Raw genomic sequence first — 17,055 nt, 5'->3', positions numbered from 1 at the left:
CACAGGAAATGCTATCAAATCACCTCTGTCAGTTATAAATAAAGTCAGAGAAAGCAGAGATTTAAATATATAAAATTACAAATTTTACAGAATTTTTTCCCATAAAACTATATATCAATCTGCTCAGCTCCTCCTGCTCTATAACATGCTGCCTGCAGATTGCACTGCATTTTGGGGTGATAGGTCCTCTTTAATGGCTAAGAGACCTTTTACACAGGAGGATACGTTGCCCGTAACACGCGCCAATTGACGATATAGCAAGCTATTCTCTCCTGCCATATGTCCATTACGTTAGGCAGACGACTATACATGTGGATGTGCTGCCAACAATGAATGATTTTTACATAATAAAAGATGCAATCAATGACAAATGAGTAAATTATCAATTGTTGTCGGCTGTACGTTTACACTAGCAAATGAATCTAACAAACAATCATTATCAACCAGTGTAAAAGTCCCTTATTTAAATCAAATTAGTACTTAGGTTTAAGCTTTCGTAGACTTTGCTGGCAAATCAGACTAGTGAGGTAGGAACATGTACAGCAAGGCATAGGTCTGTACATTACTACAGTCGTGACCAAAAGTTTTGAGAATGACACAAATATTAGTTTTCACAAAGTTTGCTGCTAAACTGCTTTTAGATCTTTGTTTCAGTTGTTTCTGTGATGTAGTGAAATATAATTACACGCACTTTATACGTTCAAAGGCTTTTATCGACAACTACATGACATTTATGCAAAGAGTCAGTATTTGCAGTGTTGGCCCTTCTTTATCAGGACCTCTGCAATTCGACTGGGCATGCTCTCAATCAACTTCTGGGCCAATTCCTGACTGATAGCAACCCATTCTTTCATAATCACTTCTTGGAGTTTGTCAGAATTAGTGGGTTTTTGTTTGTCCACCCGCCTCTTGAGGATTGACCACAAGTTCTCAATGGGATCAAGATCTGGGGAGTTTCCAGGCCATGGACCCAAAATGTCAACGTTTTGGTCCCCGAGCCTCTTAGTTATCACCTTTGCCTTATGGCACGGTGCTCCATCGTGCAGGAAAATGCATTGTTCCCCACCAAACTGTGTTGGAAGAAGTTGCTGTTGGAGGGTGTTTTGGTACCATTTTTTATTCATGGCTGTGTTTTTGGGCAAAATTTTGAGTGAGCCCACTCCCTTGGATGAGAAGCAACCCCACACATGAATGGTCTCAGGATGCTTTACTGTTGGCATGACACAGGACTGATGGTAGCGCTCACCTTTTCTTCTCTGGACAAGCCTTTTTCCTGATGCCCCAAACAATCGGAAAGAGGCTTCATCGGAGAATATGACTTTGCCCCAGTCCTCAGCAGTCCATTTACCATATTTTCTGCAGAAGATCAATCTATCCCTGATGGGTTTTTTTTGAGAGAAGTGGCTTATTTGCTGCCCTTCTTGACACCAGGCCATCTTCCAAAAGTCATCCCCTTACTGTGCGTGCAGATGCGCTCACACCTGCCTGCTGCCATTCCTGAGCAAGCTCTGCACTGGTGGCACTCCGATCCCGCAGCTGAATCCTCTTTAGGAGACGATCCTGGCGCTTGCTGGACTTTCTTGGACGCCCTGAAGCCTTCTTAACAAGAATTGAACTTCTTTCCTTGAAGTTCTTGATGATCCTATAAATTGTTGAATGAGGTGCAATCTTAGTAGCCACAATATCCTTGCCTGTGAAGCCATTTTTATGCAACGCAAAGATGGCTGCACGCGTTTCTTTGCAGGTCACCATGGTTAACAATGGAAGAACAATGATTTCAAGCATCACCCTCCTTTTAACAGGTCAAGTCTGCCATTTTAACCCAATCAGCCTGACATAATGATCTCCAGTCTTGTGCTCGTCAACATTCTCACCTGAGTTAACAAGACGATTACTGAAATGATCTCAGCAGGTCCTTTAATGACAGCAATGAAATGCAGTGGAAAGTTTTTGGGGGGATTAAGTTAATTTTCATGGCAAAGAAGGACTATGCAATTCATCTGATCACTCTTCATAACATTCTGGAGTATATGCAAATTGCTATTATAAAAACTTAAGCAGCAACTTTTCCAATTTCCAATATTTATGTAATTCTCAAAACTTTTGGCCACGACTGTAGATTTACCAGTCCTGGAGGAGCTTGGTGGCAACTGCTATAAGAGCTGTAATGGTGGCCATTAGGTTGCTGTTCAGTACTATCAGATACAGCTAAGCAGTGATTGGACAGATTTTATTAACCACATGACAGAAAAAGACAATTCAGTGACTTTTTGTAGACAAATATTCTTTAGAGGGTTTCTCAGATTTCTTTTTTAAAGGGGACTGGTCACCAGAACGGCCCTATTGAGCAAATCACATGTACACACTGCTCATTGCTGCCATAGTTCCCAAGCTGGTTTTCTTGAAGTTTATGATCAGTGTATTTTTTTTGGGGAAAAAACTAATAAAATTTACCTAACATCATGAATAGTGTCTTAGTGGAGTCACTGGGCATGTCCCTTGCTGAGCTGAGCCACTGAATACTGCCAAACAAGATACCCAGGAGCCTCAACGCATGGTTTGCTTAGATTCATCCTTTGGAGGTTCTTGCCCAGAGGAAGCATCTAAGCAAAATGTGCATTGGGGCTCCTGGGAATCTAAGAGGCGCGTGCATTGGAGCTCCTGGGCGTCTATGTGAAACATTGGTATAACTGCTATTAACCGAACCTACATCTCATATATATTTACTCAGTGCTATACTGTTATTTTGTGTCGGAAGACATGGACAGAGCCAAGTCATGCATTGCTGTATGCTACTGTCCACTGTCAGACATTGCTGACTTTTAAATACGGAGGCTGGTCCAGGTGTACATCTGTTTTTATCTATTTTTGCACTGTATGTTTTATTCAGATTCACTATATAAAAAAGACATAATTTGATTCTATTAATACTTTGTGCATTGTGTTGGGATTTTTTTCTTCTTGGTGATATATGTTTATTTACAACACAGGCCTATTTGTCTCTGCTCCATGATTGATACTCTAACGCAGGCATGTCCAAACTGCGGCCCTCCAGCTGTTGCAAAACTACAACTCCCAGCATGCCCTAATAGCTGTAAGCTATCCAGGCATGCTGGGAGTTGTAGTTTTGCAACAGCTGGAGGGCCGCAGTTTGGACATGCCTGCTCTAACGGCAGGTTTCCATGGTCCAGTTGTTGGGCAGATTATCAGGGACGAACGATAATCTGCCCATTTAACTGTGTAGCCGATGACTGGGTATAATAGTTGTTTGCTTCTGGGCAGCAAATTTAGCTATTTTCACAGCACTCTGCTGCCCGGAAACTGCATCTGTATGAGAACGAGCGATCGCTTGATCTCATACTGTGGAGGGGATTGCTGTGTGTAAATGCAGCACTTCACCCCCATTGAACGATCAGCCAATGGTCGGGAAGGAATTTTTTCTTCACAATAGTCATCTGCTCCTCAGAACGTGTAAACGCGCCTTAGGGCTCTTTCACATCTGCGTTCTTTTCTTCCGGCATAGAGTTCCGTCGTCGGGGCTCTATGCCGGAAGAATACTGATCAGGATTATCCTAATGCATTCTGAATGGACAGTCCGTCCTTCAGGATGCATCAGGATGTCTTCCGTTCCAGAACGGAACGTTTTTTGGCCGCAGCAAATAGCGCAGCATGCTGCGCTTTTTGCTCCGGCCAAAAATCCGGAACACTTGCCGCAAGGCCGGATCCGGAATGAATGCCCATTGAAAGGCATTGATCCGGATCCGGCCTTAAGCTAAACGTTGTTTCGGCGCATTGCCGGATGCGACGTTTAGCTTTTTCTCAATGGTTACCATGGCTGCCGGGATGCTAAAGTCCTGGCAGCCATGGTAAAGTGTAGTGGGGAGCGGGGAGCAGCATACTTACCATCCGTGCGGCTCCCGGGGCGCTCCAGAGTGACGTCAGGGCGCCCCAAACGCATGGATGACATGATCGCATGGATCACATGATCCATGCGCATGGGGCGCTATGAAGTCACTCTGGAGCGCCCCGGGAGCCGCACGGACTGTAAGTATGCCGCTCCCCCCTACTACTATGGCAACCAGGACTTTAATAGCGTCCTGGGTGCCATAGTAACACTGAAAGCATTTTGAAGACTGATCCGTCTTCAAATGCTTTCAGTACACTTGCGTTTTTCCGGATCCGGCGTGTAATTCCGGCAAGTGGAGTACACGCCGGATCCGGACAACGCAAGTGTGAAAGAGGCCTTAGCTAACTTGTTAAAGACGTTAACATCCAGTCATTTTTTGCTACATTCACTTTACAGGCAACAAACTTGGCTTTCCTATTGCTCTCACTGACCATAAAAACTGTGATAACACGGGAAAGCTTTATTGCACGAAAGCAGAAAGTCAAAAAGCTGGGACTGGAAGTCATTTGAGGAAACTGACAATCAATCCAATTGAGTCATTCGATCTAGCGTTAACGTGACATGTCATGACAAGCCAACCCTGGCAATGGACTACACAGTTAGGCCTCTTGCACACAAACGTATTTTCATTCCTTTTTTTCTGCGGACCGTATAAGGAACCATTCATTTCGATGGGTCCGCAAAAAAAAAAAAAAGGAGGGTACTCAGTGTGCATTCCGTTTCCGTATGTCCATTCCGCAAAGAGATAGAACATGTCCTATTAATGTCCGCATTACGGACAAGGATAGTACGGTTCTATTAGGGGGCCAGCTGTTCCGTAAAACACGGAATGCACACGGATGCCATCCGTACTTTTTGCGGACCGCAAAATACATACGGTTGTGTGCAAGAGGCCTTACTGGCATTGCTCAGACAAATATCAGATGGCTGCCAAGTTTAACCAGCTGATTTTTAAAGTTCTCAGAGAATAGCAGTTTTTGTTTTTTTTTGGCAGAGAAGAAATTAATTTTATTAGCAAGTGAAGGGAGCAAAGACCAATATTAGCATGGCAATGCCCTGACAACTAACAGGGAAAAGTCAATAAGAGATGCGTTGTTAAAGGACTCCCACTACTGCTGAGGAGAGCTTTAAAGCAGGAGCTGAAAGCGCAAAATGACAGCGGTATACAATAAAATTGAAACATGGAATGTAAGTATCTCCCATGCTATAAAAGTAGAATTCTGCGCTCATACCTGCTTAGTGTTGGGCTGATCTCTCTGTAATTAAATGGGCAAATAACAGGACAATGAGTGATACAAGTCTAATCAGTAATGCCACATTTCTTGAATTAGTACTTATGCTTAGAATTTCCAATTACAGTATGACTTTTTGTGTTAACTTTAACAACGTTTATATATGCCCCAGCTGAACTATGGAGAGCTAACAACCACACTGGCTAGAGGACCTATCCATCAATACCAAAGTTTTTCCTATCATCTGTGAATAATTTGCACACCACTGCATAGCTGTATTTGTGGAAATATTAAGCATGGTTTTACCTGTTAATACTTGCACCGGAAATCAGCTCCAGCAATTGTGAAACAAATTTATACTTAGAAATCACATTTTAAAATGTCATTCATCTCAGGGTAGGCTCTTTAATGTAAGGGTATCTACAAGATGCCTTCACACAAAGTGAATGGGTGACTCCGGACCCATTAAAGGATTACTAAAGGACCTGAAAAACGTTATAGTCTTTTGTCTTTAGCTCTTTCTGCAGGGACGTCTGCAAGCTGCTACAGAAAGCAGTTTTAGCAGATTTCCTGAAGTCAGATAAATGACTCCTTCCTCCCAACATTCATCAGTGTTGAAATGCAGAATTACAATTCTTGTGTGTTCTGTACACACTGTCCATGGTGCAAGTAACCCAGCCTATCGAGAAACCTTAAAGGCAAAACTGCCTAGCTATGTCACTATTTAGGAGTGAGGAGGGGGAGTTATTGTGGTACAGTAGATTTAGAATTCTGCAGAATCTATTACAGTTCTACATTGCTTGCAACCCAGCCTTCCCTGGACCCTGAAAGGGAAATCTGCCTACCCATAGCACTATTTGCATGTAAGGAGAATGATTTCTTTAGGCAGACTTGGTATTTAGCAGTCCATATCTTTGTGATCCTGCATTCCCAGGACACTGAATCAAAAATCTGTCTAGCTATGGCACTGGAATTGTTACTCAGCTTTTCCTGACTAGCAAATTCAGCTACATATTCTACACTACAAGGGATTTACCAATGCATAAATAGACTGATCTGGCAATATGCACCCTGGGAAAACTGGGTGGGGGTGGTGAGGAGGCATATTGGTTATATAAAATACACACAATGCCACCCTGATACGATGGGTGAATCTATCATATGGCACCATAATCTATTGTCACCAATGCAGCTCTACTACACAGTCTTGTCACAGAGCTTTTCCAGGACCCTGAACAGCAAGCTGGTCTAGCTATATGAACGGATCTATCAATATAGAACTAGGCAAATTTGGAATTCAGCAGTTTGGTAAAGCTGGGTAACAACCTCTGCAGAGATGTAATGGAGGATATAGTTGGTACATACATTCTGCATACACTATATCCATAAATATAGCAGGACAACAATGAGTATATAATGTATATGTAGTTTGATCTCCAGCATACCACCACATGCTACCCAGCTTGCTAAAGCTGCTGAAAGGGAAATTTGTAAAATTATGCCATAAAAGGCAGAATTATCACTATGTAACTAAGCAGATTAGCTATTAGTTATACAGTACAGACCAAAAGTTTGGACACACCTCATTCAAAGAGTTTTCTTTATTTTCATGACAATGAAAATTGTAGATTCACACTGAAGGCATAAAACTATGAATTAACACATGTGGAATTATATACATAACAAAAAAGTGTGAAACAACTGAAAATTTGTCATATTCCAGGTTCTTCAAAGTAGCCACCTTTTGCTTTGATTACTGATTTGCACACTCTTTGCATTCTCTTGATGAGCTTCAAGAGGTAGTCACCTGAAATGGTTTTCACTTCACAGGTGTGCCCTGTCAGGTTTGATAAGTGGGATTTCTTGCCTTATAAATGGGGTTGGGACCATCAGTTGCGTTGTGGAGAAGTCAGGTGGATACACAGCTGATAGTCCTACTGAATAAACTGTTAGAATTTGTATTATGGCAAGAAAAAAGCAGCTAAGTAAAGAAAAACGAGTGGCCATCATTACTTTAAGAAGTGAAGGTCAGTCAGTCCGAAAAATTGGAAAAACTTTGAAAGTGTCCCCAAGTGCAGTCACAAAAACCATCAAGCGCTACAAAGAAACTGGCTCACATGCGGACAAGAGTCACCTCTGCTGCAGAGGATAAGTTCATCCGAGTCACCAGCCTCAGAAATCGCAGGTTAACAGCAGCTCAGATTAGAGACCAGGTCAATGCCACACAGAGTTCTAGCAGCAGACACATCTCTAGAACTACTGTTAAGAGGAGACTGTGTGAATCAGGCCTTCATGGTAGAATATCTGCTAGGAAACCACTGCTAAGGACAGGCAACAAGCAGAAGAGACTTGTTTGGGCTAAAGAACAAAAGGAATGGACATTAGACCACTGGAAATCTGTGCTTTGGTCTGATGAGTCTAAATTTGAGATATTTGGTTCCAACCACCGTGTCTTTGTGCGACGCAGAAAAGGTGAACGGATGGACTCTACATGCCTGGTTCCCACTGTGAAGCATGGAGGAGGAGGTGTGAATGGTGTGGGGGTGCTTTGCTGGTGACACTGTTGGGGATTTATTCAAAATTGAAGGCATACTGAACCAGCATGGCTACCACAGCATCTTGCAGCGGCATGCTATTCCATCCGGTTTACGTTTAGTTGGACCATCATTTATTTTTCAACAGGACAATGACCCCAAACACACCTCCAGGCTGTGTAAGGGCTATTTGACCATGAAGGAGAGTGATTGGGTGCTGCGCCAGATGACCTGGCCTCCACAGTCACTGAACCTGAACCCAATCGAGATGGTTTGGGGTGAGCTGGACCGCAGAGTGGAGGCAAAAGGGCCAACAAGTGCTAAGGGTCTCTGGGAACTCCTTCAAGACTGTTGGAAGACCATTTCAGGTGACTACCTCTTGAAGCTCATCAAGAGAATGCCAAGAGTGTGAAAAGCAGTAATCAAAGCAAAAGCTGGCTACTTTGAAGAACCTAGAATAGGACATATTTTCAGTTGTTTCACACTTTTTTGTTATGTATATAATTCCACATGTGTTAATTCATAGTTTTGATGCCTTCAGTGTGAATCTACAATTTTCATAGTCACGAAAATAAAGAAAACTCTTTGAATGAGGAGGTGTGTCCAAACTTTTGGTCTGTACTGTATATACTATGGCTGGTACTATGTATATGCTACAGCTGGTTCTACTGGTACTTCGGATGCCACTGTTACCAAAATCTATTTTGAACTAATGGTAACTATATTGCTTCAAAATCCCAAAATGGCCACACTCACTGTGTAGAGAAAAATTATCCAGATTAAACCCAGCCCCCTCCTCCTAAACTTCCTTCTGGAGGGGGATAGGAAGAAGTCAAGGCTGTAGCCTAAAAAATAAGAATACACTGCTTTTCTATATTACTTTTTATGGCCGGCAACTGTGATATCGGACAAAACAAGATTGTGGTTTTTCATAGTTTTTTTTTAACCGTAACCGTTTGTTCCTTGAAATGCCCATTGCCAGCCACAATCAGGGAACCTAAATGTCTAACTTCTCTGTTACTAATCTACACATTCCAAAGTAGAAAAAAAGTTTCTGTGAAAAGAAAGAATAGCACAGTGTGATTGCAGATTAACTCCATGCATAAAAATATATTAAATAAGTTTAGAATCAGTGCAAACTGTAATCAGAATTGGGTTGAATTAGAAGTCATAATTCATAGTCTCATTATCTAATCATGTACACCAATTACTATACCTGTTTGGATGAGAAGATGGCAGCATGAACTGGAATTCCACCACACAAGTGCCATCCAGGAGTTGATGGTGTTGCAAGCTGTTTAATTCATAGGCAATATACCCTCTCCTCACATACACCTAAAACAACAGCTTAGTATCAGAATGCAAAAAAGACGCCCATTTCTACTGTATGCGTTAATACTGTAGTTTGAATATTACAATGCTGTATACCCAGCACACGTAGAGGCACTTATTATTATATTTTACATTTAGTGGTTACACTACTGGCTGCCTACTCTTGACGTGCGCTTGTTTTTATTATTATGTAGTGATTTTTATATATAATAAAAATTTACTTTTAATTGGTCAAATTTAATAGATAGTGAGAACTTATATCTAACCTACTTAAATCATACATTTAAAACTTTCATCAGTGGGCCTTTGCTGGTGCTGTACTGAATACATTAATTCACTGGCAGCCGTTTGGCAATGGCAGCTGTAGCTTAAATCGGCTAGCTATTTGCCTCTCTGTATACTGAGATTGATATTATATCCGTTATAGTGTAGCAGTGATTTGCAACATTGTCAGCAGGCTGTTCAGTATTGGTGCCTATTTGGCACTGTATCGTAACGTTTAGTGGTAGTACAGATGTCGAGGTGGCTGCCTGCTGCCTATCTAGTTACTTCAATTCAGTCAGTTATTAAGATTGCAGAACTATCTTTTACTGTGCTGCCTTCTTATGACGGCGCAGTCACTCGCTGAACTACCAGCTTCCTGCTCAATAACCAGCACACCCTAAATTGGTCCACTGTGATCTAAAATCTTAAACGCTGCCCCCCGACATGTTTTGCCATGGATATGGCGTCCTCAGGGGATCGGGCAGTCTATGGAGAGAGTGGCGTGACCGGATATATTTAATCCGGTCACGCCACTCTCTCCATAGACTGCCCGATCCCCTGAGGACGCCATATCCATGGCGAAACATGTCGGGGGGCAGCGTTTAAGATTTTAGATCACAGTGGACCAATTTAGGGTGTGCTGGTTATTGAGCAGGAAGCTGGTAGTTCAGCGAGTGACTGCGCCGTCATAAGAAGGCAGCACAGTAAAAGATAGTTCTGCAATCTTAATAACTGACTGAATTGAAGTAACTAGATAGGCAGCAGGCAGCCACCTCGACATCTGAACTACCACTAAACGTTACGATACAGTGCCAAATAGGCACCAATACTGAACAGCCTGCTGACAATGTTGCAAATCACTGCTACACTATAACGGATATAATATCAATCTCAGTATACAGAGAGGCAAATAGCTAGCCGATTTAAGCTACAGCTGCCATTGCCAAATGGCTGCCAATGAATTAATGTATTCAGTACAGCACCAGCAAACGCCCACTGATGAAAGTTTTAAATGTATGATTTAAGTAGGTTAGATATAAGTTCTCACGATCTATTAAATTTGACCAATTAAAAGTTAATTTTTATTATATATAAAAATCACTACATAATAATAAAAACAAGCGCACGTCAAGAGTAGGCAGCCAGTAGTGTAACCACTAAATGTAAAATATAATACTGTAGTTTTACCCAGAGACAAGGGGTTAGGAGGAGAGACAGGGGTCTACAATGAAGATGACATCCCTGATTACTGAGGGTATATCACAATACATAATTAATGCTGGGAGCCCTTCTAATTAAACAACACATATAAAGTAAATCTTTACCTCCAGTGCAGCCATGCGAACCACCTGGTTAACATGGTAGAAAAAGTTTGGCAGCACATCAAAGATTGAGGTCTCTGACAAAATCAGTTTCTGGAAACAAAATACAACAATGATCAGATTTTTTGCTGATTAATTTTAAACAGTCTCTCATATTGATGAGGTTGCGCCAGTTTAACAAAAGTTTTTTTTTTACACCACTTGCCACAAAACCATCTTTTTATGAAAGGCCCCTTTCAGACGGGCGAGAATTCCGTGTGGGTGCAATGCGTGAGGTGAACGCATTGCACCTGCACTGAATCCGGACACATTCATTTCAACGGGACTGTGCAGATGAGCGGTGATTTTCACGCATAGCGTGAAAATCGCAGCATGCTCTATATTGTGAGATTTACATACAACCACGCAACGCAGGCCCCATAAAAGTGAACGGGGCTGCGTGAAAATCGCAAGCATACGCAAGCAAGTGCGGATGTGGTGCGATTTTCACGCATGGTTGCTAGGCGACGATCGGGATGGGGACCCGATCTTTATTATTTTCCCTTATAACATGGTTATAAGAGAAAATAATAGCATTCTTAAAAGAGAATGCTAATTAAATTAGGGATGGAGGGGTTAAAAAATTATATAAAAATAATTAAACTCACCTCATCCACTTGTTTGTGCAGTCCGGCTCATCTTCTTTGAGGATCTGGGAGGAAAAGGACCTTTGGTGATGGACCATGTGATGAGCGCTGTGACGTCACCAAAGGTCCTTTTCCTCCCAGATGCTCAAAGAAGAAGAAAGAAGACAAGCCGGACTGCACGAACAAGTGGATGAGGGGAGTTTAATTATTTTTTATTTTAACCCCTCCATCCCTAATTTACTTAGCATTCTCTATTAAGAATGCTATTATTTTCCCTTATAACCATGTTATAAGGGAAAATAATAAAATCTACACAACACTGATCCCAAACCCGAACTTCTGTGAAGTAGTCCGGGTTCGGGTCTGGGTACCAAACATGAATGTGACGATCATTTTGTATTTTATGCCTTTTGTCTACTGATCTGTTGTAAGTAGAATAAAACCTTTTAAGATAAGATTCTCAAGGGTGCTTCACTATTCTGCCTATCCCCTTAAATCCTGTAGAGGAGGAGATCTGGGAGGATCGTATTCCTTGGTATTGAGGAGAGGGGCTGACACCCTTGTACCATCCACTTGTGACCGGAACACATAGTGTCCAGCAGCACGGTTCCAAAACCTATTGACTTGACTTTGCCAGTGTGAAACCTACCACATTATTCCGGGACCAGCAGAAGCAAGTAATTGTCCGTGTTGGGACACAGGACTGACCTTTTTGTTATATCTGTGGGTACCAAACATGCAGATTTTGCTCACTCGCGCGGAAAACGCATTAAAACGCCCGTGTGAAAGAGGCCAAAGTCATAAGCACAAACCTGTTTAAGACCTTCACTAGTCCCCACTGTAATCTATGAATGTCCTCTATTTATGCTTTATAAAATGTAACCCTAAGCTTCACTGACCTTCAAGTTTTCTGGGCAGAATTGATGTCCATACAAATCTATGGCAGAGAGAAAAATTGATTCCACTTGATTATGCCTCAGTTCATAAGAGGGAAGGTGAGAGGCAATCAGAACCTAGTGTTAGAAAAAAAGTGACGTTAAACACCTGTTAACCTTTTCTTGCAAAGAACAAAACCTGAACAAACATCTATAGGTTACTAAGGGCTCACGTCCTCAAGAAACACGATCCGTGTGTCTCCCAAATCTTCCGGGCCGACAACGGCTAGGGATCGACCGATATTGATTTTTTAGGGCCGATACCGATAATTTGTGAACTTTCAGGCCGATAGCCGATAATTTATACCGATATTCTGGGAATTTTCATTTTTGAAAAAAAAAATTAAAATTCCCACAAATCTGCTGAAAATTAATGTTTATTGTTAATGTGTATTTTTTATTTTTTTTGTAAATTTTTCTTTTTCATTTATATTTAATATTTTGGTGTTTTTATGACTTTTTTTTTTTTTTTAAACTAACTTTTAGCCCCCTTAGGGACTAGAACCCTTGTCCTAGTCACCCTGATAGAGATCTATCAGGGTGAATAGGAGCTCACACTGTCCCTGCTGCTCTGTGCACACAGCAGCATGGAGCTTATCATGACAGCCAGGGCTTCAATAGCGTCCTGGCTGCCATGGTAACCGATCGGAGCCCCAGCATTACACTGCTGGGGCTCCGATCGGAGGAGCAGGGGAGAGGGAATCCTGTGGGGGGCGCACTGCGACTGGGGTGGGGGGCGCACTGCGCCACCAATGTCTGATACTGGGGGGCTTGGGGGGGCGCACTGCGCCACCAATGAAGCTTAATCTCTAATTTATTCATATACAGGAGGCGGGAGCTGGCTGCAGGATCACATAGCCGGCTCCCGACCTCTATGAGCTGTAGCTGCAATCCGCGGCACCTGAGGAGTTAACTACCGCAGATCGCAGCTACAGCTCATAGAGGCCGGGAGCCGGCTATGTGATCCTGCAGCTCCCGCCTCCTGTATATGAATTAATGTGAGATTAAGCTTCATTGGTGGCGCAGTGGCCATAGCTCCTCCCCTCCTCTTGTCCCCTGTCCTCCCATTGGCTGGAGCGGCAGCAGCAGCACAGGGGGAGGAGACACTGCTCCTTCTCCCCTGTGCTGCTGCTGAGGGAACACGGAAAGCGCTGTCAGCAGCGCGATCTGTGTTCCCAGGACGTTATCGGAATATCGGCAAAATAAATGCCGATACCGATAACGTTCAAAATCCTGAATATCGGCCGATAATATCGGTAAATCCGATAATCGGTCGATCCCTAACAACGGCAACCCTGAACTGACTGTATCATAGTAATTTATGTTACAGTCAGTTTGTATCTGATCACGGTTCTCTTGTACCGAACTGTGTCTAGGATACAGTCAGTTCAGAGAAGCTGCAGTCAGCCTGGAAGACCTGGCGGGCACATGGGCCGGGTTTCCCAGGCTGATCACATGAACCCTAAAAAAAGTGCGTCTGTACAGCTGAGAGATAACATATGGCAGCTACTTGGAGAGGATTCCTTAGATTGTTTTAGACATTACAAATTTAAACTGTAATGTTTAATGGCAACAAAATCTCCATCAGTATTTCCTTCTCCTATACCTACTGTACGTTTAGTCAGCATTAAATTAACAAATAAACTAAATATTTTGACAACTTAAAAGGGTTCTATAACCTGTGTCCTATAAAAACAAAACAAAAAAAATACTCAAATCAGTGACGGGCCATTCATGTAGATGTGACCACTGAAGCCTGTAACTTGCCAGTGTCAGCTATTCTTAAAAGGAGACTTCGCCTGCAGCATAGACCAGACTCGTGTATAGGGGTGAAAGGGTGCAGATCAGGGGGGCCACTTAGATAATACTCATTGCACAGGATCCTGGGTGTGCTGGCTCCTAGGAGCCTCTGAAACCCAGCGCACTACAGCTGGACGCACTGTGCAGGTGCGGAAAACAAAAGAGGATGGCGCAAGTGCTGGAATATCTGGCGCATTGAGCCTGAAGAAATAAATAATAGCTGTCCATCAAGAGTGAACGAGGCAGGAAGCTTGACTTCATGCTGCTCATTTTCATACACAAAGCAGAGGCAATAAAGCTGATTTACTGAGAATTTTGCCATCAGATCCCACACAAAAAAGACAGCATTGGAGACAAAATAACTTGAGTTTTAAAGTACTGCAGATGGTTGGGGGGCATTATGGAGATGCCATTAGTGTGTATTAACATACCCTAAAGGTTTTGCATCATAATGAACCTTTTGAATTCAGTACAAGTGTCTCTCTTCATGATCCCTTTGCTATTATACATGATAAATTATATATTTTTTAATAATGAGGAGGAAATTAGACTGTAATCTATAAGCCACATCTTACCTGTCGAGCCCTCAGTGCAACCTTTGAGTGCTCAGTCTTACTCAGTTGAGTCAGTTCATTAAGAATAGTCATTAGTTCATCTGTAAGCGTTGGATCTCGACCGCAAAGCTGATCCTGCAGCATTAATAAAGAATAAATACGTAATCGTCCTAATGAAGCTTTCGGAAGTTTAAAGTCTTAATAGTGCAACAGAGATTGCACTTCATGAATAATTGACTCATCAACGCTGATAATAGAAATGGCAACAAATATGTACAATTTATTTTGATCAAATAAAGCCAGTGACAAGTTTGGTTATGTAATGTAGTTAAGCAATGTGTGAAATCACAAATAAAAATAAATAAAATGGGTTCTTTTAAACTCAATTTAACTATTGCAAGTACTAAAATGGAGTCTGTCACTACGATCTTAGACTATTATTTGCTTTAATACATGAGTAGTACTGCAGATAAGAATTCCAGGAAAGTTGGGTTGTATACAACAAAGTGTAGTTTGCTGAAGCACTTTTCTTTAAAGTGTTCTATGGGCCTGGATTTTTATGTAATGGTGGGTAGGTTAGTAGAGGGACCTGCCATTCCCTCACACTGCAGTACAACATTTTCCCCTAGCCTGAGATGAACCCAGATGTAGCTGCTCATTACCGTGGGGATTAATACAAGCCTAAAAAGCTCATACCTGGTCAGAGCTTGGAGACTGTAAGATCTGCATCGACTGAGAAAAGCCTGACCCCCTGTTTTATGTGAAGTACCTGGGTGAGTTAACATTCTGTTTCGTTAGCACACAGATGGACAGGTATTTTCTTTAAGTGCTATTTTTGTGTCGTGAATTCATCCCACTGGATTATCGCACTTGTATGTCCTGTGGCGTTTATGAAGCAAATAAACCTTATTTGGACTTTTGACCACCGTTGTCCGTGTTTTGTGTCACAGCCAACATCTCCCGACAAGGAGAGATCCCAAATATTATATATAAAATAGAAAAAATGGGCAGCACTCCAAGTAGTAAAAAATACAAAAGTCTTTATTTACCCCAGTGGGACATGCGACGTTTCAGCTCTAGACAGGAGCCCTTCCTCAAGCACTGCTTGAGGAAGGCTCCTGTCTAGAGCCGAAACGTCGCATGTCCCATAGTCCCACACTGTCACTCTGTCCACCCCGCTGGCTTCTGATGTCCTGAATTCAGCAGTGACATGCCTGTCTAGTGCACGTAACCACTGCACCAAAACAATGGCCACAGCTGTCTTGTGTGTATACCACAAAGGCCAGTGCTTGGCTGCAGTAGTCATGTGCGGTATACCCCCTTAACCAGTTCAAGAGATTGGGCCATTTACAACCCCCCCCCCCCCCCCCCGATTGCTGACCAGAGACAGTTATATTTTTTTAGTACATATACGGCTTTGAAGCCATAATTTTTTTTTTTTTTACATTTGGTTATTTATTGAGTCTTTTTTCAGTGATACATTTATTTTCATACAAGTTTTATTCGTATTTTTTATCTATATTTTTGATACCAGAAAATGATTTTAAAAAGGGGAAACATAGCTTGCTTTTTACATTTTTTCAATTTATTTTTACAGCGCACAGTGCAACTAAAAAACAATTTTAATTTTTAGATTATGTCCCCTTACGATTACGATCATTTACATTTTTATTTTACACCTTGTGGCCCCATACAGTTATACAAGACTCCTGTAACTTGGGCTGACATATTTGCTCCTCTCACAGACAAAATACAGCCTCCTGACATACACTGCAGCTAATCTTGGTCTGCTAAGGCTTAGCAGCTCTTGAATTTACCTGGGGCCCAGTGATCGCTGGGACCAGAGTAGAAAGCGGCATTGTTGTGTCTACAGTGGTTGGCAAGGATGGTAAGAAAAAAACAATGTCTCTTCCTTCTCTATATGGGCCCACCTGTCAATGACAACCAGTTCTCTGTTGCCGCAGCTGCAATCTCTGCAAAGACCTTTAGGAACAAAATGACAAAGGCCCAGGGAAGACCACTGTATCTAGAAAATATTGCAACCCTGAGGGTGCACTGCTATTAAGCAAGGTTGCCTAGCCTGTTTGCTACAGCAACTCTCTGTGCAATATAAAGTACCAACAACCAATTTTACTACAGGCTGATGCTTAACGTTCTGACTGCAAAACCCCATATTATAGAATTCCCCAGACATCCCAGCAATACTCACAATTAGCATAGTAACAAGGGTATTCTTCTTGGCCACCTGAGCATGTGAGAAGATGCATTCTAACACAGGAGTCATATCTGGTTTGTACTGTTCCCGTAAATGTATCACGCATTTGTCGTAATGGGCTGGAGAAAAAAAACAAGTGGTAAACCTTATAAAACAGTCTATTCATTATGTGATGAAAAACCAGACATATACTGAACGATATCATTGCAAAATGAAAATATGTACTGAGAAATTAAACGGGTAAAAATTTAAGGGGTTCTCTCATCTTGCTGTTACTAAGGCAAGAAGAGGCACAGTCCTGACCACCTCCTGGCCGGGAAACAGCAGAGCGCCC

General features: G+C 42.1%; 1 protein-coding gene across 3 annotated transcripts in view; it reads right to left on the bottom strand.

Moving 5' to 3' along the window:
• ACACB (acetyl-CoA carboxylase beta) overlaps positions 1–17,055 on the bottom strand; it is a 185,135-nt gene that overhangs the window by 47,994 nt on the left and 120,086 nt on the right. For 2 of the 3 annotated variants that reach the window (XM_044275356.1, XM_044275358.1), the window contains 6 exons: positions 16,716–16,840; positions 14,528–14,641; positions 12,117–12,230; positions 10,595–10,684; positions 8,890–9,008; positions 5,140–5,163 (listed from right to left, as the gene is read on the bottom strand). In XM_044275356.1, coding sequence (XP_044131291.1) covers positions 5,140–5,163; positions 8,890–9,008; positions 10,595–10,684; positions 12,117–12,230; positions 14,528–14,641; positions 16,716–16,840 — 586 coding nt within the window. The remainder of the gene's footprint in view (positions 1–5,139; positions 5,164–8,889; positions 9,009–10,594; positions 10,685–12,116; positions 12,231–14,527; positions 14,642–16,715; positions 16,841–17,055) is intronic. The other variant, XM_044275357.1, reaches the window with a different exon arrangement.

This window comes from Bufo gargarizans, chromosome 1, assembly GCF_014858855.1.
Source record: "Bufo gargarizans isolate SCDJY-AF-19 chromosome 1, ASM1485885v1, whole genome shotgun sequence".
In the NCBI taxonomy this organism is placed as follows: Eukaryota; Metazoa; Chordata; class Amphibia; order Anura; family Bufonidae; genus Bufo; species Bufo gargarizans.
The sequence above is the reverse complement of the archived record's forward strand: the minus strand, read 5'-3'. Positions and strand labels throughout refer to the sequence as shown.